Below are 20,746 nucleotides of genomic sequence, written 5' to 3'. Positions count from 1 at the left end.
TTGTTTAAATTAGGTGTTTTTATTTTTCTCATAATTTAAAAAATGTGATCATTCTGTAATTCAGCCCCAGCCTTTACTTCCAGGTGACTTCTTCGTTAGGTCTCAGTTCCCTGTGTGGAAAGAAAAAAGGAAGGAAAGGGAAAAGTGTAAATAAAACTTTTATGAAGCGATAAAAGGGAGAGTCAGATAAATATGAATTCAGTATTTCATATTCTACTATATTGACCCATTAAATTTTTTTATGTTGATTCAATATATTGTATTCTCACATGATTTTAAACTTTACCGTCTTCTCCATTTTGTTTTTTCAGATTAAAGAGCTGTAATTTCTTAGTCTATCTTCAAATGAAAGCTCAAGGAATTCGCTCAGTGTTTCTAGGCCCTCTCCAGCTCACGCCATCTCTCTCGAACCCCCCGACTGTGAACCTCCCCCTGCAACGACTGCGCTGCTCGCTGCTCGCTGCTCGGCCCTCCTCCGCTGCTCGGCCCTCCTCCGCTGCTCGGCCCTCCTCCGCTGCTCGGCCCTCCTCCCCTGCTCCGCCCTCCTCTGCTGCTCCGCCCTCCTCCGCTGCTTCGTCCTCCTCCGCTGTTGGCTCTCCTCCCTCGAGCTGCCTTCCACCCAGCTGCACACCCAGTGGCAGACACCCTGGCCCGTTAACTCTCTCTCCTACCAGAGGAGCCACCTCCAGAGACATAACAGAATCAGGGGACTACCGGCTGCCATTCGGTCCCTCAGCCACCATGGCCACAGTTCTCAAGCAGTGCTGCTGAGAACAGAGCACTAGGCTACAACCACTACCATGTATTTCAGCTACACAGTGGCTTACAGAAAACAAGACTACGATAATGGTTGTGAAAGCTGTATACATAGTAGGCTCTGGTGAGCTGGTTTAATTCAAAACATTGTTTCTATGTTAAAAATGTATGCTGAATTAACAAAAAAAAAAAGGGAGGGGGATTTTTCAAAGATCTGAAATAGCCTGTTCACAAAGTGAAGACATGTTTACATTCTGAATGTAACCATGCAGTTTTATGCAAGCATTAAACAACAAAACTACAAAATACTATCACTTAAATCGAAGTCCTTGAGATTGGGGATTACCTCTTCGATTTATTTTGGGTACATATGATATTAAGAATACTCCCAAAAGCTGGCTAATTAATTGTTGATTTAAAAAATGCCCAAACTAACCTTTTAAATAACAAACTCTTATTCCGGAAGGTAGTTAGCTTTTCCTCATTCCTTTTGTCTAGGTAGCATCCAACAACAAATCCCATAGGGACAAGTATATGTACCCAGTGGTCACGCACAAGCTGAATTAAATTCATCCTGAATGCTGTAAAAAAAAATTGTCATAAATATAACTGCCTTTGAAACACCTTTTAAGTTGCATCTGAAATAGGAAGATAACAGCAAATGTTAAAAGTCTTTTTAAATTTGCTTGGCATCATAACATAGTACTACTTAAAATCCACTTGAAGACTATATAGGTAACAATGATTAAATGATTAGTATAAACGTTACAATGCACCGTCAGTTTATTAACTTTTTCCTAGTTCCATCAGTGATCTGATGATAGAGTGCAGAGAAAGGCAGAGTACAAAAAATTCTACCAGCAAAAGCTGAGCATTGGTATCTACCTAGAAAGACTTTTTTTTTTTTTAAAGATTAAGTGGGGGGGAGAGGGAGGTGGTGGGTGGTTGGTTGAGGGTCTGAAAGACTTTAAATGTGAAAAATATTGTTAGCACCTCTCAGAGTGCTAAAACAAATACAGAATAACACTGTTTTGCCAGAAGGAGAATTCTTTTTTTTTTTTTAATGTTCACTGATTTTAGGGGGGGGAGAAAAACATCCGTGTTGCAGGCAAACATTGATTGGTTGAGTCCCATACACGCCCTGAGGGGGACTGAACCTGCAACATTCTGGTGCATGGGACAACATTCCAACAGAGCCACACCAGCCAGGGCAGAAGTGGAACTCTTTAGATAAAGCTATAATGACTGAATATTAATTCTTCAATTAGCAATAATCTTGTTTTGAATAAACCTCATGGGCTATCATACTGCCACAGTGCAAAGCTGTGAACTAATATTTGAAAGGCAAGTAAAATATCCGAGAGAAATTTTAAAAAACAACCATATTCGATACCACAGTAGATCTAAATGTCAATTTAATGACTCTACAAGCAGGTATGGAGAGAAGGGAACTTTTATAAAATGACTATTAGCTACCAGAGACATCACAGTACAGCTCTATATGTAGCATGAAGTAACTATTATTATTCTCATTATAAATAAGAAAGCAGCTTAACCCAAGTAAGTATTAAGTACAGAGCTGGAAATCAAACTCGGGTTTGCTCCAAAGCTCTGCATACCTTCCATTACATCACAATACCTCTTGAAGAGACTCCTCCCCCTGATATTCATGATACTTAAGAGCTTAAGTTCTAAAGTTTCCAAAGGCAAAGGAAGAGGAATATGAGAACTAGAAGTCATTATATGGATAATAAGTGTATACTAATAAAAACTATTGAATTGCCAATTTTCTGAAAATATTTGCACCTAAAGATGAAATTAAAATACCTCCTTGGCCCTGACTAGTGAGGCTCAGTTGGTTGGGTATTGTCCCCCAAAGAAAAAGGCCCCCAGGTCAGGTTCTGGTCCGGTGAGCGCGAGGCAACTGATTGATGTTTCTCTCTCATGTTGATGATTCTCTCCCTCTCTTTTGCCCTCCCTTTCCCTCTCTCTAAAAAAATAAATAAATAAAATCTTTGAAACAAACAAACAAATGAACCAAAGAACAAAATACATCCTATGTGCATGAATATAAAGTGAATAAATCAGACTTCCAGTCAAGACGGACAAGTAAGGTGGAGACACTGTGCCTCGTCCAACAACCAAATTTAAAGACAACAAAGATTTAGAAACAAAAACACAACGAGAACAAACAGAAAATTGAACTGTACCGAAGTCCGACAACAACGAACCATTCATCCAGACCAGAAAGAGGGGCACAGTGGGCAGCCAGTGGAGAGGGATCCCGGCAGGAAAAGGTGGTGGTTGGCAGATCTGGGTGCAGGGAGGAATTGAGCAGACCCAGTGAGGCGCGCAGGGCGGTTAGCTGACAGTGGTCACACATTTGTGCGCAGATAAACTAGGCAAAAAATGGGCAGTGAGACAGACCGAGCAACCCAGGGCCCCAGCACCAGGAAATAAAGCCTAAAAGCACAGACTGAAAAAAATTTGGGGGGTTGAAGTGCAGGGAGAGACTCCCAGCCTCACAGGAAAGTTCGTTGGAGAGACTCATAGGGTCCTAGAACATATACAAGTCCACACACCGGAGAACCAGCACCAGAAGGGCCCAATTTGCTTGTGGGAAGCGGCAGAGGGGACCAAAATCTGACAGCGTGCAGAACAAGCACCACTGGTCCCTCTCTGACCCCATCCCCACATATAGCTCACAACCCAGCGACTGGGTTGCCCCCACCCTGGTGAACACCTAAGGCTCCGCCCCTCATACATAATAGGCACAAACAGACCAACAAATGATGGCTCACGAAGAAGAACAGCTCAAAGCCCCACAGCCAATAGTTTTAAGCCACCAAGAGATAGTCAACCTGTCAGATGCACAGTTCAAAACACTGGTAATCAGGATGCTCACAGAACTGATTGATTTTTTTAATTTAAAAATTCTTTAATTATTTTTATTTTATTATTTTTTATTTTTTATTACTATTCCCATGTCCCCCCATTCACAATACAGACCAGGCAAAGGGCCTGGGCTGAGGTGTATACGGGGTGGGTTTACTCTGCCTCCTCCTTCTGTACAGACAGTGTAACAACACAGCCTGTGGTAAGCACAGGGAGGCCTGGTTTTGGTTGCAAATTAGATGAAAAAATGAAGGCTACACTAAGTGAAATGAAGGAAGATGCACAGGGAACCAATAGTGATGGAAAGAAAACTGAAACTCAAATTGATGGAGTGGACCAGAAGGAAGAAACAATCAAACAGAAAAGGATGAAGAAGCAAGAATTCAAAAAAATGAGGAGAGGCTTAGGAACCTCCAGGACATCTTTAAACATTCCTACATCTGAATTATAGGGGTACCAGAAGGGGAAGAGGAACAGCCACGAGTGGAACACTTATTTGAACAAATAATAAAGGAGAATTTCCCCAATCTGGCAAAGGAAATAGACTTCTAGGAAATCCAGGAAGCTCAGAGAGTCCCAAAGAAGGTGGACCCAAGGACATACACACCAAGGCACATCATAATTACATTAGCCAAGACTGAAGATAAGGGAAGAATCTTAAGAACAGCAAGAGATGAGGGGACAGTCACTTACAAAGCAGTTCTCATCAGACTGTCAGCTGATTTCTCAAAAGAGATGTTACACACAAGAAGGGGCTGGAAAGAAGTATTCTAAGTCATGAAATCCAAAGACCTACAACCAAGATTGCTCTATCCAGCAAAGCTTTCATTTAGAATGGAAGGACAGATAAAGTGTTTCTCAGATAAGGTCAAGTTCAAGGAGATCATCATCACCAAGCCCTTACTATATGAAATCTTAAAAGAGATTTATCTAAGAAAAGATTAAAATATGAACAGTGAATGGACAGCAAACTCAGAGTTATTAACAACCACACCTAAAACAAAAGCAAACTAAGCAGACACCTAAAACAGGAGTGGAGCCATAGAAATGGAGATCCCATGGAAGGTTAGCACCAGGGGAGTGGGAGAAGGAGAGCGAGGGAGAAAGTACAGAGAATAAGTAGCATAGATGGTGGGGAGAAAATAGGGCAAGGGCAAGAGTAGTGTGGGACATATAGAAGCTAAAGAACTTATGACACATGGACATGAACTAAAGAGGGGGAAGGTGGGTGGGAGGGGGTGTATAGAATGGAGGGGAATAAAGGGGGGGAATGGGACAACTGTAATGGCATAATCAATAAAATATATTTTTAAAAATAAAGTGAATAAATCAGGCGTTGGCTATGTAGGTCAGTTGGTTAGAATGTGGTCCCAATACACCAAGGTTGTGGGTTTGATCCCTGGTCAGGGCACATACAAGAATCAACCACTGAAAGCATAAAATGGAACAACAAATTGATGTTTGTCTCTTTCCCTCCCCTAAAAAATCAATTAAAAAATGAATAAATCATCCAGAAGGGTTCAGAAGACACTGATGACACCCTAGAAAGAGAATTCAGCCATGTGACAGGGATACGTCCTGAGATGCATCCCGAGGTGGTTCCGTCACTGTGCAAACCTCAGAGTACGCCGACGCAAACCTCAGAGTACACCGACACAAACCTCGGTGGCACAGCATGGCACAGCACCCAGCCGGGGCGTGTGGTCCAACCCGTCGCCCCTGGCTACGCACCTGCACGGCGCCTACTTACTGAAGACAGCAAGCAACTGGAACCCAGAGGGAAGTAACTGTGTATCTAAACATGGACAAGGTGCAGTGAAAACACGATATAAAAGCTAAAAAAGGCGCACCTGTCCAGGCACTGACCACGGGCGGAGCCTGCAGCTCTGGAAGCTGCTCTGGGTGAGTCGGGAGTGGGTGGGAGTGAGTCCGAAGGGCTGGGAAGTCCCTGCACTTAACTACAGACCTTGCAGACACTGTCCCACAGCCCTCCCCGCGCCCTTCTGACGGCGGGGTCAGAAACCGAACTCTGCAGCTGTAGGGTGCTCCCTCAGTGCGGAGGCAGGGCCAGACTGACCGAGAAGCTAGCTGGGTAGAGCACAAGTTGCCATAACAGTGACCTTAACAGTGACCTTCAGGAGGGAGCGAAAGGCGGCCTGAGGATCAGTAGGAATAAGAAATCAATACCAAGAGATAAAGGAACATGGGGGATGCCATGGCAACGTGGTTTGCTAATGCACCTTGGAGCAGCGGTCAGACTGAGGAACTCTGTGCTATTCATAAAAAAGGCATTTAATGTGGACAGGGTGTAGCATGCAGGACACAACAGTCTGACCCTATCGGGCACAAAGGGCCCTCGCTGGCACTGAGCTGATGGGGCAAATAACTCATCTATGCTTCACATCAGTACAACCTGAAAGTATTTCCAAAGTACACAAACCGGCTGGCTCTCCGCTACCACAGAAAGCTTTCACTAAAGTGGCGGTGGCACTGAGTACTTGTTAAAGTAGCTCCCATGGACCTGTGTCTTTGTACAGGGTCCAAGGTCCCCAAAGCAGAATTTACAGCAATGTTCTCTGAGACCACCGAGCCGGACCTGGGAGGGCTGCGTGCCTCTGAAGGTGTTGTGCCAGGGGCACAGGCTGTGCTGACAGACTGAGACAGTCACCTGTGCACTCAAAACTGAGCTGCTGTGATATGGAACCTGGGGCCAAGTCCCAGGGACATTCATCCCATCGGAGGAAGAGACTCCTCCTGAACCACACGTGCTTCCATTTCTCCCAAGACATTCAGCTGTTACAATCTTAGGAGAACACCACTGCTCATGCGGTCTGTTGCGGACTGAAACGTTGTGACACAGTGGCAAACTGTACGTCACTGCCACCAAAAGTGCTTAGCCCTAAACTGCTAGAATCATGCAGACTGGATTCCTGCCTCTCCTTCCAAGATACTGGTTCTCACACTTACACATGCTGGGTTTTTATTCCTCAAACTTTAATCACTCACTTCTATTTAAAGGCACAGGGTTAGGAAATGGCCATGAAGTTAAAAATTTCATAACTTGCAGGTATACCTTGGTGACTTTGCAGGGGTGGTTTCAGATCACGCAACAGAGCACAAAGTTGTGTCCCGACAAAGTGAGTCAATCCCTCTGCTGGTGGAGGGTCCAGCCTTCAGTCTGCACAAAACGCAGCACCAGGGAAGCACAATGCAGGGGAGTGTGATAAACAAGGTGTGGCTCCACTACACGCTCTTTCATGAAGTGGCCTATCACAGCAGGTTCCAGTCTGATCGTCACTGATCTGGGAAATTATGGTGCACTAAGATGTTTACAGTAAATAATTTACAATGTAGTCATCAATTAGTTTTAAGTTTTAGTCTATTGCCTACAGTTGGAATCCTCGACCGTGACTCCCATCAGTATCCCCTGGGGAGCCTTTTTCCAAACAGGGCCTCCCTGGCCCTCGGGCTGGGCTGGGCTGGGCTGGAAAAATCTGTCCATTTGGAAGAACTCTCCAGCCGATTTGCTGAAATAGCTCTTGGACACAAGAACATGCAGGTGATTAATCTCACCTTATTTCCCAGCAGAGGTGCTTCTATCAGCGTTACTGGCATTTAGATCCTGAAGTGCTTCTTGACAAACATTTTGATTAGATCACTTTGATCCTTTTTATGATTCTGACCGATGCCTGCCAAGCTAGCCACTTATTCTATACACTGGAGCCAGTCAAGTACTGGAATAACCACTCATGCCCAAGTCAAACAGGAAAATGTAATTTTGAAAGCACTAAACTGCAAAAATACAAGACAATGTGGGTCTCTGTAGCAGTCCAGTCATCATCTACCTGCCACAGGTCTTCATTAAGTTGCTTAAATTTCTGACCAGGTGTCAATTCTAACTCTCAGCATAACTGGGACACACTGTTTGTATTAACCGACAGCACAAATGGGCTTGCAAACTCTCAACTGCAAACCATTTTTAAGTATGCCCACGGCCACCTGTGGGCTACCAGCCACCTACTATTAGCATTCTTCCAACAAGGTGGGAAATGACTTTTGTCTGGCTCCACGCAGAGCAGATGAGGTCAGACAAGCCCCTGAGGCTCTGGCTGAATAAAGGTCTTATGAGATTTCAGAGGAAAGACAGTGGGACTGATAGATAAAAGGATTCGGTACACTTAAAATCCAGAGTTGGATTCAACCACCATGAAGGAAGCCTGATTCCATCCCTAAGGAGTAAATGACAAATCTTAGTCCCAGAGTGATTTCATATTACAATTGTAAAAGCTACAACTTAATGGGAACAGTAGCACTAAACATATTTTTTCTGGTTTATTTCACTGAGTAGATGACCAGGGAAGACAAAGATGTATGGACATAAAAACTGAGCTAGGACTCCCTGGAGTATGGAGAGGAGGGGGCACAGACCGGCTTTTAGGCTCTGGGTCATAGGCCCAAGACCACAAGGGATGGGTACAAGGCAGTGAGGGAGGACTTGGGACAGGCTGATGAGACAAGCCTTGGCTTGGATGACCAGTGACATCTGTCCACATGGGTGCCCACCAGGCCACTGTATATACAAGGGTGGGCACAAGTAAGTTCGCAGTTGTGAGTATGCGAAATGGTTTACTCTGGCATTATTTTTAATTACTGTTATTACTTTACATATGAACAACTGTTAACTTACATTGCCCACACTCTATTAGTGACTTCTTCATATGTAAACTCTTAAGAAAAATTTTGCTCCTGAATAGTTCAGAACTGGAAGTAGATATGGTATTCCTGGAAGGGGGGGAAAATACCCAACTAGTTGGTTTTTATCTTATGGACTCAGGAAACCATAAGACTGACAAAAGCTGTTTTGCCTGATTCTAGAGAGAGCGGACTCTCACGCACTCTCTGTAAAGCACTACTCTTAATGCTTTTTGTAATCACCAACTCATGTAATCCTCACCTATAAAAGTATTCACTAATAATGCAGTGGATGCTTTTTTTCAGGTGAAGGAATCCAGGGACAATCAACTTGCCTAAGGTCACAGATGCAGTAAGTGGCAAAGCTGGCTCCCTGAGGTGCTTTCCGGTCTCTTACAGTAAGTACAGAGGTAAATATTTATATCAATATTAATCTTCACTTTAGCTTATGTTTCCTAGTACATACTAGTTTTTCTTCAACCCAGTTTTTCTTGCTCAACTTCTAAAAATAAACTTCTACCTGGTGTGTATTTTTGCAAGTCACTCCAAATTCACGTTGGAGAAATAAAGATGATTAGACATTTAAATATATGTATTTCTACATTCTAATTGGTCCCAGAGCATTTTATGTAATATTATTCAAGAGTGTCGACCTAACCCAAGGAGAGAACTGGATGCACGGAGAAACGGAATTCCTGAAGTCACCTGTCTTAACGACACATACGGCCAAGAAACGTCTTTAAACAGTGCACATTTTGTGGAATGGTGGGCTCAGGAGGGTCTGAGGTTTAGAAGCGAGGGAGAGGTCAGCTTCCAGTGGTGAGGAACGACGAAGACAGACGCTGGCACGGGGTCGGATCTCCCTCGCAGCTGCAGCCCAGCACCTTGTCCCTGCCAATTTCCTTTCCCGGCCGGTCGGGAGCAGTCACCGGGTGATCTCTAATACGTTTCCCAGTTACGACAGCCTCGAGGTACGCTTTCGAACAGCCACCACACTGGGAACCAGAGCCCAGCCGTCCACCAGGAAAAAAAAAAAAAAAATCCCACTTTCTTGTCCCTTTCCCGTCTCCTTCGCTCTGCAGCCCGGGGAGGCCTAGACAAGCCCCCCAACTCCACCGTCGAGGACTTTCCCAGGGGTGCACCGTCTTCGCCTGCACAGCAGTGCCCCGCGGCACCTCGGACACTCTGCAACCCACACCTACCTGAGGTCCCGGTACCAGAAACGACCCCACGACCAAGGACAGCGACGAGTCCCGCCTCCGGCTCCAGCGGAAGCTAGGGCCCTGGGACCCGCCATTCGCCGCGCCCGCTCCAAGACAGGGGTGACACCGAAGCGACATGCTTCTTTTTCCTTTTAATATTCTACTTTTATCATATATGTTACATTTAACATATTAAAAGTTATTTAAAAATAAAATTTCTGTCCCAGGTGATGAGACGTGGTGCAAGGGGCCGTTTTCTTCCCAACATCTCGTTCCCACTCCCCCGGGTGGTGGTACCGCCCCGGGTTTCCCCCGCCTCCGCGGTCCGCCTCCGGTTTCAAAATGGCGGCCGCCATTGCGGACCTTCTGCTGGCTGATAATCACAGCTGCTGCTAAGCGAGCGCCAGCTTTCCTCGCTCTTGAACCTGGATTCGACTAGGGGTTGGGAAGGGCAGTGGACGGCGTTGGGGGAGGACTGATGAGGCAAGTGAGGGCGGGAAAAAGGAGCGAGACTTTGGCTGGGGGAGGGGGCGTCCTGGGCACTCCGGGACAGCCTGGCCCCAGCTCCCAACCAGACGTGCTCCCGGAATTTCGGTTGCGACTGCCCTGGTCCTTCTTGGCAAAAGAGTTCAGCGACGGAAAAAGTGCCTTCCCCGTGGGTTTCAAGCTCTTGGTCTTGTGTGGCAGTCCATGCGATTCACTCTCTCGCCCTCCTTCCCTCCCTTTTTGCTGCTTCCTCTGGCCTTGCGGGCTCGTGGTGCCGGAGGGGTTAACCCTACGCCAGCTTTGGCTCCTTGATCTCATGGCTAGCGCGTTCTCAGTACCCTCGCTCCAGATTTATCCGTCGTCTTAGGTGGAGAGACCAGGAGACTACTAAGCATTGGGAAGAAAGGAGGCGTCTCTTTTAGTTAAAATGGTCTTGGCCCTCCCTGTCTCCCGCTCCCCAGCCACCGCCAACCTATTTCAGACTCTACAGTAAACAGGAGGTCAGCCTAGCCATAAGCCCGGCAATTCTGGTCTCCCAGGGCCCGGCGAACCTGCACTATCAATTGCCCATCTCGTAGTTTTTTTGTTTGTTTCTCGTGGCTTTTTTTTTTTTTTTTAATCAACCCCTTCGATTATGTTAGAAAACCACTACCTTTACGGAACTGACCCGGAAGAGACTCTCCTCTCTGAGCTCAGAGCTCAGAGGGCAACCCAGACTCCTTTCTTTTCCCTGGCATTTTGCAGAATTTCCTTTAATTGTCATCAACATTCAGGGTCATTAATGAGAGAACAAATAACTATGATAGATCATTGTGATGAAGTATTATAGTATGGGTCAGGGTCACTGCCCAGAAGGAACTTAAGATACGGTTAACGTTCATTCCTTCCCCCCAGCACGCTTAACGTTGCTTTTGGTGCTGTGCTCGGTATTGACGATGCAAAGGTGAGTTCACATTTATTCCTCACCTGTGCATTCAACACCCATTCAACCAGTGTTCTTTGTGCCCAGTTTGTGCTAGGTGAGAATCAAACACTGCCCGAGGACACCAAAAAAGCTTTATTATGGAGTAAAAAATTGAGCTGGGTCATGAAGGGTCAAAAGGAATTAACCAAACTCAAGAGATGGTCATTCCTGGAGGGAGAACAGGATTGCAAAGATTTGAGAAGTTTTGAGAAAATTTCATTCTGTAATTAGCTGGAAGCCAGTGAATACTTTGCATGAGGAAGGGAGATGAGTATATTTGTTCTTCGGTTTTTTGTTTTTGTTTTTTTTAGGACGGCAGCTATATGGAGGATCAACTTGGAACAGGAAAACTAGATGAGAGGAAATTGCACTTACTCAATTGAGGTATGATAGTAAAGGATGTCAGAAGGACATTTCTGAAATGTCAAATAGGATTCAAGTTGTGGAACCCAGTTGGGTGGCTCCAACTGGAGGGCGACGCCAGAACTTTTAGCCTGGGAGACTAAATGGTTGGTGATACCATTAAAATCAAGCCTAAGACATGTATGTAAAAATAGAGTGGGGTCTAGCAGCCCTGTGGGAGTGGCGGAACACTGCCCTGCACTCGGAAGCATTGATTTTAGAGTCTGGACTTGCGCTATTTCATTAGCCAGGGGCTACATGTAGCTAGCTCTTGAGCACTTGAAATTGTGTTTCGATCAAATTGAGATGTGCTGTAAATAGGAAATACACACTGGACTTCAAAGATGCAGTACAAAAAACAATGTAAAATATCTCATGAATAATTTAATAATGATTACTTGTGAAAATGATATTTTGGATATGTTGGGTTAAATAAAAGTATATTGAAATTAATCTCACATAGAACTTCAGCGTGGCTGTGAAGAAATTTTAAAATACATTTGTGGCTTGCGTTTCAAATAAGATTTCAATTTCTTGCTCTTCCTCTTCTCCTTCTGGCAATCATATCTTATGATTTGGGTGTTGAAATCTTTATAGATGTCCCAGAGGTTCCTAGGCCTCTCCTTGTTTTTTTGAATCCTTGTTTCTTCATTCTGTATTGGTTGAATGTTTATTTTTTCCTTCTGTTCCAAATTGTTGATTTGAGTCCCGGTTTCCTTCCCTTCACTGCTGGTTCCCTGTATATTTTTCTATATTTCATTTTGTGTAGCCTTCCCTTCTTCCTCTATTTTGCATCTGCACTCATTACTTTCTGTGAGTATCCTGATTACCAGTGCTTTGAACTCTGCATCTGATGAATTGGCTATCTCCTCCTCGCTTAGCTCTTTTTCTGGAGGGTCTTTTTTTTAACTTTTAAAAATATTTTATTTATTTATTTTTAGAAGGGGGGAGGGAGAAGGAGAGGGAGAGAAACATCAGTGTGTGGTTGCCTCTAGAGTGCCCCCTACTGGGGACCTAGCCCACAACCCAGGCATGTGTCCTTACTGGGAATCAACCAGGAACACTTTGGTTCACAGTCCTGCACTCAGTCCACTGAGTCCACTGAGCCACACCAGCCAGAGCTTTTCCTGGAGTTTTTTTTCTGTTCTTTCATTGGACCCATATGACATTGTCTCAGTCCACCTGTTATGTTGTAAGGGGTGGAGCCTTAGGTATTCACCAGGTTGGGGCAACCCACCTGGCTTTGTTGTGGCGCTGTTTGTGGGGGGAGGGTCCAAGAGGAAACAATGCCGCTTGCTTGCTCGCCTTTCGGTTGCCTTTCAGTCACTTTTCCTGCTGCCCACAAGCAAGTTGGGCCCTTCTGGTGCTGATTCCCAGGAGGGTGGGTTTGTGTACATTCTAGGACCCTGTGGGTGTCTCCAACAAAATCCTCTGAGGCTGGGAGTTTCTCCTGTTGCTGTCTCAACCCCCACAGATTTTTACAGCCGGAGGTTTTGAGGCTTTATTTCCCTGCTCTTGAATCTTTGGTAGTGAGGTCTCACTCCCCAGTTGTTTCTCCCAGTTTATTTGCACATGAATGTGGGGACGCCTCTCCTTCCCCACCATCCTTGGCCGTGCCCACCCCAGTCCTCCAGCCCACTGCCTTGCCTGGGTCCTCTCTGCCCCTCCTACACATCTGAATGAATGTTTCTTCTTTAACTCCTTGGTTGTCGGACTTCCATACAGTTGGATTTTCTGGGAGTTCTGGTTGTTTTTTTGTTTTTAAATTTGTTGTCCTTCTTTTGGTTGTGCGAGGAAGCAAAGTGTGTCTATTTATGTCTCTATCTTGGCTGGAAGTTGGTAAACTGCATATTTCAACCCCTGATTATTACTTTGGCATATTATTACTTTTGTCTTTTATTATAATATCTTTTTTATCTTATTCCTGTTTATTTTATGTAGCGTACGCTTTCTAAAATTATGACAAGTTTCTTTAAAAAAATATCATGTAGTATACTCTTTTGCTACTCACAGTGGCAAAGACAGAAATTAAACAGCATAATTAAAACTGAAATAAATCATTATGCTACATTCATAAGACTCTTTTTATCTTTTTTTAAATTTTTATTTATTGATTTGAGAGAGAGAGGAAGAGGGAGAGAGAAACATCGCTTTGTTGTCCCACTTATTTATATATTCGTCGGTTGATTCTTGCATGTGCCCTGACTGGGAGGTCAACCTGCAACCATAGTGTATGGGGACAATAATCTAACCAGTTGAGCTACCTGGCCAGGACTCATGAGGCTTTCGTTTCTTTGTTTTTTAGGTTTGTAAAGAACTCTTCCTTTCAAGTCATCGTGTTTCATTCTGTATACGGCTGAGATATCAGTAAGTAACGAAAGTCTAATAAATAGCTTTATTATATTCTGGGCAGTTGTAATAAAAATACTTTTCATGTGTTGAAATCCGGGTCTGTCTGCAAAAATATTTTATCATGAACTCATTCCATTCTATCTGCAAGGTAGTTGGTGTTTTCACTTCATGATGTAAATAAAGCGGGAGGTAAGGTAGAGTTGAGAAGAACAGAGTTTCTCTTAGGCCCTTAAATACAATTGTGGTGTGTATGCTCCGTGCCGTTTCATTGGCTGCCGCCCCTGGCAACTCCGTGGGTGTGCACCAATCCTGGCCTCAGCAGCCCTGCTCTCTCTGGTAGACCTGCCCGTGGCTTCCTGCGGGGAGTCAGTCCACCTCTCATTTGCTCTTCCTCTTTTCCTGCAGCTTTCTGGTTTTTCCAGCATTATTGCCATTTCCAAAGAGCCTTGCCTTCTCACTATGAGTGCGAAGTAGCTTTAGTTTTGTCATTTTTGCCTCTAGTGATGTTTCAGGCTTAATTTCTTCTAGGACCTACTTGTTCATCTTCTGGCCATTCAAGGTTAGTTGAATTCTATTCCAGCACCATTATTTCAATTTTTTCCTCTCAGCCCTCTTCACTGTCCAACTTTCCCATCTGTGCACAGTAGTTAGGAATGCCAGGGTGTGGACAAACTTCGCCTTGGTCTCTAACAACACACCTTTGCTCTTGGTGATTTTTCCTAATTCTTCCATTGCTGTTCTTCCGAGTCTCAGCCTCCTCTTGATTTCTTAACTGCAGTCTCTGTTTGAATTGATGACTAAACTGAGATAAGCACAACATTTGACCGTTTTAATGCCTTCATTGTCTGTGTTAAAGTTCTGTGTTTCTTCTTGAGTCATGATGTTTGTCTTCTTGGTGTTCAGATGCAGTCCTGCTTTGGTGCTTTCTTCTCTCACTTTTGTCAGAAGTTGCTCCAAATCGTGGCTGCTTTCTGCCAGTAAGATGGTGTCATCTACGAATCTTAAGTTGTTGATATTTCTTCCACCAGGAGTGGAAACTCACTCCTCCGTCTGAGTCTAGCCCAGTTTTTCACATGGCATGTTCCGTGTATAGATTAAACAAATAGGAAGAGAGGATGCACCCCGGCTAAACGCCTTTGCTGAGAGGAAACCTTTCTGTTTCTCCATATTTTGTCCTCACGGTGGTGTCCTGTCCATAACACAGGTTATGCGTTAGGACAGTCAAGTGGACAATCAAAAAAACCCTTTTTAAAAAAATATAGAATTTATTGATTTGAGAAACATCAGTTTATTGGTTCACTCACTCATGCCTTCATCGGTTGGTCCTTGCACGTGCCCTGACTGGGTATCAAGCCTGCAGCCTTGATGTATTGGGACGCTGCCCTAAGCAACTGAGCTACCCAGCCAGGGCCAAGGCACACCCATTGCTTCCAGAGCAGCTTACAGTTTTTCATGGTGCACACAGACAGAGGCTTTCCTGTGTCTGTGAGACGTAGGCCAGCCTTCTGAAAGTCTTTCAGCGCTTTTGAGTATATCTGACGAATGTTTTCAGTTAGATCTCAGTGCCTCTTCCTTTTCTGAATCCAGCTGGAGCATCCAGCATGCCTGGCCCCATGGGAGACAGAAGACTTTCATCGTTTCACCTTGAGCATCACGTTACTTGGGTGGGAAATTAGCGCGGTGGTCCCACAGCTGTCGCACTCCTTGGCATCTCCTTGCTGGAAGGTTTGGATGTATGTTGAACGTTTCATATTTGTCGACAAGTTCGTGTTAGGATTTTAACGGATTTGGTGTTTTGGGGTTGAATTAAATCTGTTGGTATCCCACCTGCCCCTGGTGGTTTATTTCCTCCCAGTACTTTCAGGGAAGCTCTCACTGTAGCTTCTAGATTTACGTGTCCTTCCTCAGCGGAATCTTCTTTGGGGCACCTGTCGTCCTTCCGTCTCTTCTGTGTAGATGTTCAGTGTCCCGTTTCCACCTTCCCTTTGCTCCTGGTCAGATACTGTGCTTCCTCGTTGGTCATTCTGCACTCCTAATCGAGGTTTAAGTTTCCTTTTTATTTCTTGCATCTCCCAGTAGAGGTTTCTTATTTTTCCTTTGTTGCTTTTCTCTTCTAGCTCTTTCATTAACTCCTAAAATTCTCTTTATATCTTGCGGTAGTCTTTGAAAAAGACTGTTCAGGATTCTAACTTGCTTTTGTCTGTAACCTTTTCGTTTTGCCTGTCTAACTATTTTTAGTGTTTCTTCTGTCATCTATTTCAGTTTTTCTCTCCTTTTTACTTCTTCCTCTGTCTTTTCCCATTCTCTAATTTTCTAGTTTTAGTCCACAGGTCTTCTGGTTCTCAGTCAATTAAGTTAAACAGTTTTTTGTGTGGACTTCTAATCCACAGGATGTTACTTACATTTTAAGTCTTTTGAGTTCTTTGAGTCTCTTGTGCTCTTCAGCTTTACTCTAAATTTTGATATTAACAGTCTGTGGTCAGAACCACAATCTGCTTCTGGTCTTACTTTGGCAGAGAGAATACAATGTCTCCATCTCCTGTTTTTAATTACATCATCTATTGATTTCCGTATTGGCCATTTGGCAACGTCCCCGTATACAGGTTTCAGTTGTTAGAAGCATGGGTTTGTGGTGGACGAGCTGGTGGCTTCACAGAAATCCACAAATCAGTCTCCTGCTTTGTTTCTGACCCCCAGTCCAAATATTCCCACAACATTTGATTCTGCTTTATTTCCTACTCTCACGTTCCAATCATCTGTAATTATTAATGTGTCTCATTTTGACGTGTGATGAATTTCCTCTTGGCTGCTTGCCTAAAAGCTTTCAATTTCATCTTCTTTGGCCTCTGTAGTTGGAGCGTAGACCTGCATGATGGCTGTGTTACAGGTTTTCCTGGAAGTCTGACAGATACTATTTGGTCAGAAACTGCACTGGAGGCCCTCACTGCCTGTGCTACATCTTGCCTCCGGATTAAAGCCATTCCGTCTCTCCTGAGTTTGTCGTTTCCAAAGTAGAACGCCAGTAGTTGCCCCTTTCCGGCGCGTTATTTGCCGACACCAAGCACTGAAGTGTTTGGATGTTCCGCTTCTTTACAATTTCCAGTTGACCTGGGTTCATGCTTCTTAGGCTCCATGTTCCAGTTACACGCGCCACGCAGCATCGTACTTGCCTTTGTGCCCATCGGCTGCTGGAAGTCCTTTCGGCTTTGATCTGGCTGCATCATTACCAACAGTGCTATTTGAACTCGTTCTCTGCTTTTGTCCGTAACGACCTGGGAGTCTCATCTTTGAGCACTGTCTCAGATTTCATTTTGGACCGTCTCACTGTGAGGCTTTTTAGGTAAAATGATAGATACAAGGAAAGGAAAGGAAGTGCAACAGCGGTTTGCCATTGGCTTCCGCCGAGCAGTGCATGGTTCCTACCACGTGGCATCAGGTCCACGGCATCGCAGCCACCGAAGGCCTGTGAGAGCGAGCGCCCCTGCAGGAACTGTTGGGGTTCGAGAAGCTCTTTGGCAGGGAGAATCTCTTAGCTCCCTTCCAAAGTTGTATTCATGCACATTTTTTATCAAGCAGGACACTTCAAGCAGAAGTGTCTTTGTACTTCTCATACCTTACAAATAAGAACACACTAAGTCAGTATATTTTTAACTTGTCTCAACAACTGTTAATTGAAAATCCACTGTGATTAAGTCACGTGCCACTATAGTAAGGATATGAAAACAGATCAAGCCTAGCCCGGCACTCAGAGACCTCTCCCAAGTAAGAGGAAATGCCCGTGAATAGGCAACTGTTAATGGTGCGGTAAGGGCTTGAGGCTCATTTAATACTGGCCGTGCTTCACCCATTCGAGAAGCATTTGTTCACTGCTCCCGGGTGTTAGGCATGGTGGAGGCGTTGGACTGTAACTGTGATCACAGTAGGCATGGTCTCCACCCTCATGGCGCCCATGTTCTAGTGTCAGGATTAGGAAGGGAGAAGGGAATGGACCAAGTGAGGGAATTAAGAAACAGCAAGTTGGCATCAGAGAGCACCAAGTCACATCTCTGATAAGCAGGAGAAGAGAACCTTTGAAGAAGAGGTCCAAGTACCAGGCGAATATAATCATTGTTCCAGGGGCGTGCTGGAAGGGAGGGGGCGCCCACCAGGACACATGCACATCGGTGGTAGTGAACGAGGGGGACTCTGGAGTTTTGGCTCTGGCCCAGGAGAACCAGGTGGCAGGTGTGGTGGGATTAACCCCTGACAGCCTGTTATGAAAGGTGGGCAGTCAGTGTATCCTGGTTTGTCGATATGACCGTGGACAGGTAGATGATGACATGTTTTCAGGTGTGCAGTGACCTCGCCCACCTGCATGGGTAGCCAGGAAAGGCTGATTTATTTGAAGGAGCTAAGATCTGGGATGTTTCTGTAGAGTTGTGTTTTCTTTCTTTTTTTTAAATTATATATTTTTAGAGAGAGGGGAATGGAGGGAGAAAGAGGGAGAGAAACATTGATGTGTGAAAGAAACATTGATTGTTGCTTCTCGCATGCTGCAACTGGGGGTGTGGCCTGCAACCCAGGCATGTTCCCCGACTGGGAATTGAACCGACAATCTTTAGGTCCGCAGGTTGGTGTTCAACCCACATGAGCCAGGGCGAGCTCTATTTTCTTAAGGAATATTTTTATATCTGTTTAATAGCCCACAATTCTAGTTTTACAGAAGCAGTGTTCATGATATATCTCCTTGAATATATGTAGTAGGCGTCCCGACAGACATTCTAACATCCTTTGTATGTATATATGAATATTCATGTGTTGTAGACTGGGATACATGGGTGAAGAAGGGTTGATTAGCTTGCCCAGAACCACGCAGGAGTAGATTTAAATCTGAGTCTGTCTGATTCCAAAGTTCACTACGTGTCAACAAATCACACTGGGGAGCCACTGAGGGACGCGTGTAAACAGGAGTGTGTAAGATGTTTGTCCTTTTAAACTCAGCAGTGGTGGAAATAGGTCTTTCAAATGTTTGCTTTCCATGGTTATGGAATTTCTTCCCACTAAGAAATTAATTTGTCACTATGTATGTCAGACCGTACTTTTATACTTAATTATATTTTTATTTCTTTTGAAAGAACCTGTGGCCTGTTGTTATTGGACCAGAATGACATCTATTATCAAATTAACGACCCTGTCTGGGGTGCAGGAGGAGTCTGCCCTCTGCTACCTTCTCCAGGTCGATGAGTTTCGGTTCTTACTGGACTGCGGCTGGGACGAGCACTTCTCCCTGGACATTATCGATTCGCTGAGGAAGTACGTTTTACGTGCAGTGTGTCTGGACGATTAGTTCACCAGCTCTTCTTTTCTGCGCTACATTGCTGTTTTCCTGTTACACAGTGTTTCTTTTTTGCTATAATTTAGTTTGTAGTAAAAGAGTTTCTTTATGCCCGTGAGCCAAACAGTGACTATTTTCATTTGTAAAGTTTTATTGACTTGTAAACTGTGTTATTTGAAATTCAGAATAATCTTAAATTAATTGTTACTTAGCTGATAGATCTCGGTAGAAGTTATTGCACCCGAATTTTAGAAAAGAGCAAGGTTAAGTTTTTAAGAGCGGAAACACTTTCCAGGTGGAAGTTCTGTAGTCACACCACGTTAACTTACTTCTTCATCTTTTGATGCTAGACTCTGAGAATCGGTGCTCAGATTGATGGCCTCGAGATACAGAGTGATGCTAACCCATCAGAGAAAAATTCAGTTATGTCTGCAGTATTGCACTCATTGTGGAAGGAAAGAGGACTTAAACATTTGGAAAATACAGAGCTTGTAGTGAAAATTTTTTTCTTTTGTCAATGAGAACATGCTTCATTAATTAATTGAAGTTTTACTATAATGAATATGCCTATCAGTTACCATGGTAAAAAGCTGGGCCAAAATCCATAGTAAGTATGTGGCCATTTAAATCTTCTCCTGACCGGGAATTGAATGGGTAACCCTTTGGTTCACAGGCCGGCACTCAGTCCACGAAGCCACACTGGCCAGTGTTAAATACCTTCTTAATTTCTGAAATTCCAATCTGAGTTCTTGAACTTAAACTAATAGTATATAAGATAGCCATTTGAAATCAGCTTACATGTGGTGTCTACTGCTTCTTTTACTTTTCTTTTTTAAATGTGTCTAGACACTATATAGGTATGCGTGACTTATACAGTAATTTTGTCAGGGGTAGTAATAATTGAAATTCGTGGGCATCATACTTTCAGCTTTTTGACTCCCGCATAGTCTTCAGTTCAGAACACTTAGAGGAATCGGAACTGGGGAAAGAATTTGACTGTCCCACCTTCACCCTTAAAAACCGCTTTGCGCCACGGTCCTTCTGTGTGTCCCCAGGCACGTGCACCAGGTCGACGCCGTGCTGCTCTCGCACCCCGACCCGCTGCACCTCGGGGCGCTCCCGCACGCCGTGGGCAAGCTGGGCCTGAACTGCGCCATCTACGCGACCATCCCCGTCTACAAGATGGGGCAGATGTTCATGTATGACCTCTACCAGGTAATTTCAGCAGTTAAAGAATGCTTAGCCCTTCCGCCCTGATCATTTCTAACCTTCGTTTGTGTTACTCTTTCAGTCTCGACACAACACAGAAGACTTCACGCTCTTCACGCTGGATGACGTGGATGCAGCCTTCGATAAAATCCAGCAGTTGAAGTTCTCTCAGATTGTGAACTTGAAAGGTAAAAAGTATTTCCAGTAGTATGTAATTGGATTAATGGGGTTTGACATGCTGAAAAGTACAGGAGAAATTTGTAGTAAAAATTATAAGCATTATGGTCCGAGGGACAGAAAATTAGCATTAAAATTTTTTTTTATTTTTTTATTTTTAGAGAGAGGGTAAGGGAAGGAGAAAGAGAGGGAGAGAAACATCAATGTGTGATTGCCTCTCACATGGCCTCCACTGGGGACCTGGCCTGCAACCCAGGCATATGCCCAGACTGGGAATCGAACCGCAACCCTTTGGTT

General features: G+C 44.4%; 2 protein-coding genes and 1 non-coding gene across 5 annotated transcripts in view; 1 reads left to right on the top strand and 2 right to left on the bottom strand.

Moving 5' to 3' along the window:
* Positions 1-9,648, bottom strand: NDUFB1 (NADH:ubiquinone oxidoreductase subunit B1). Of its 2 annotated transcripts, none has more exons than XM_037130381.1 (3): positions 9,546-9,648; positions 1,193-1,337; positions 1-110 (listed from the first exon to the last, which is right to left on the bottom strand). In XM_037130381.1, exons 2-3 carry the CDS (start codon positions 1,327-1,329, stop codon positions 74-76), a joined length of 174 nt encoding a protein of 57 aa, XP_036986276.1. In that variant the 5' UTR covers positions 1,330-1,337; positions 9,546-9,648; the 3' UTR covers positions 1-73. The 2 variants fall into 2 exon arrangements, with proteins under 2 accessions (XP_036986276.1, XP_053522132.1); XM_053666157.1 differs by lacking the exon at positions 9,546-9,648 and adding an exon at positions 6,725-6,931.
* LOC119038017 (small nucleolar RNA SNORA51) lies at positions 3,739-3,870 on the bottom strand. Its single transcript, XR_005080344.2, has one exon. It is a non-coding gene; the product is annotated as a small nucleolar RNA SNORA51 (small nucleolar RNA).
* A 234-nt stretch (positions 9,649-9,882) lies between the features above and the next one.
* Positions 9,883-20,746, top strand: part of CPSF2 (cleavage and polyadenylation specific factor 2) — a 29,414-nt gene continuing 18,550 nt past the window's right edge. Inside the window, exons 1-6 of one of the 2 annotated variants that reach the window (XM_037130256.2) lie at positions 9,883-10,032; positions 11,307-11,379; positions 13,703-13,764; positions 18,864-19,041; positions 20,119-20,278; positions 20,355-20,460. In XM_037130256.2, coding sequence (XP_036986151.1) covers positions 18,893-19,041; positions 20,119-20,278; positions 20,355-20,460 — 415 coding nt within the window. In that variant the 5' untranslated portion in view covers positions 9,883-10,032; positions 11,307-11,379; positions 13,703-13,764; positions 18,864-18,892. Of the gene's footprint in view, positions 10,033-10,067; positions 10,201-11,306; positions 11,380-13,702; positions 13,765-18,863; positions 19,042-20,118; positions 20,279-20,354; positions 20,461-20,746 lie in introns of those variants that run through there. The other variant, XM_037130257.2, reaches the window with a different exon arrangement.

Source organism: Artibeus jamaicensis, unplaced genomic scaffold (genome assembly GCF_021234435.1).
Source record: "Artibeus jamaicensis isolate MK-2021 breed Jamaican fruit bat unplaced genomic scaffold, CSHL_Jam_final contig_444, whole genome shotgun sequence".
Classification (NCBI taxonomy): domain Eukaryota; kingdom Metazoa; phylum Chordata; class Mammalia; order Chiroptera; family Phyllostomidae; genus Artibeus; species Artibeus jamaicensis.
Note: the sequence above shows the minus strand (reverse complement) of the source record. Positions and strands in the feature narration are given on the sequence as shown.

Bases quoted from the DNA above. Each gene is read 5' to 3' on its own strand.
- NDUFB1 (XM_037130381.1), bottom strand. From the start codon at position 1,329: ATGAATTTAATTCAGCTTGTGCGTGACCACTGGGTACATATACTTGTC. The intron at 111-1,192 runs GTTAGTTTGGGC...CTTTCCACACAG, and splicing joins AAGAGTTTGTTATTTAAAAG to GGAACTGAGACCTAACGAAG.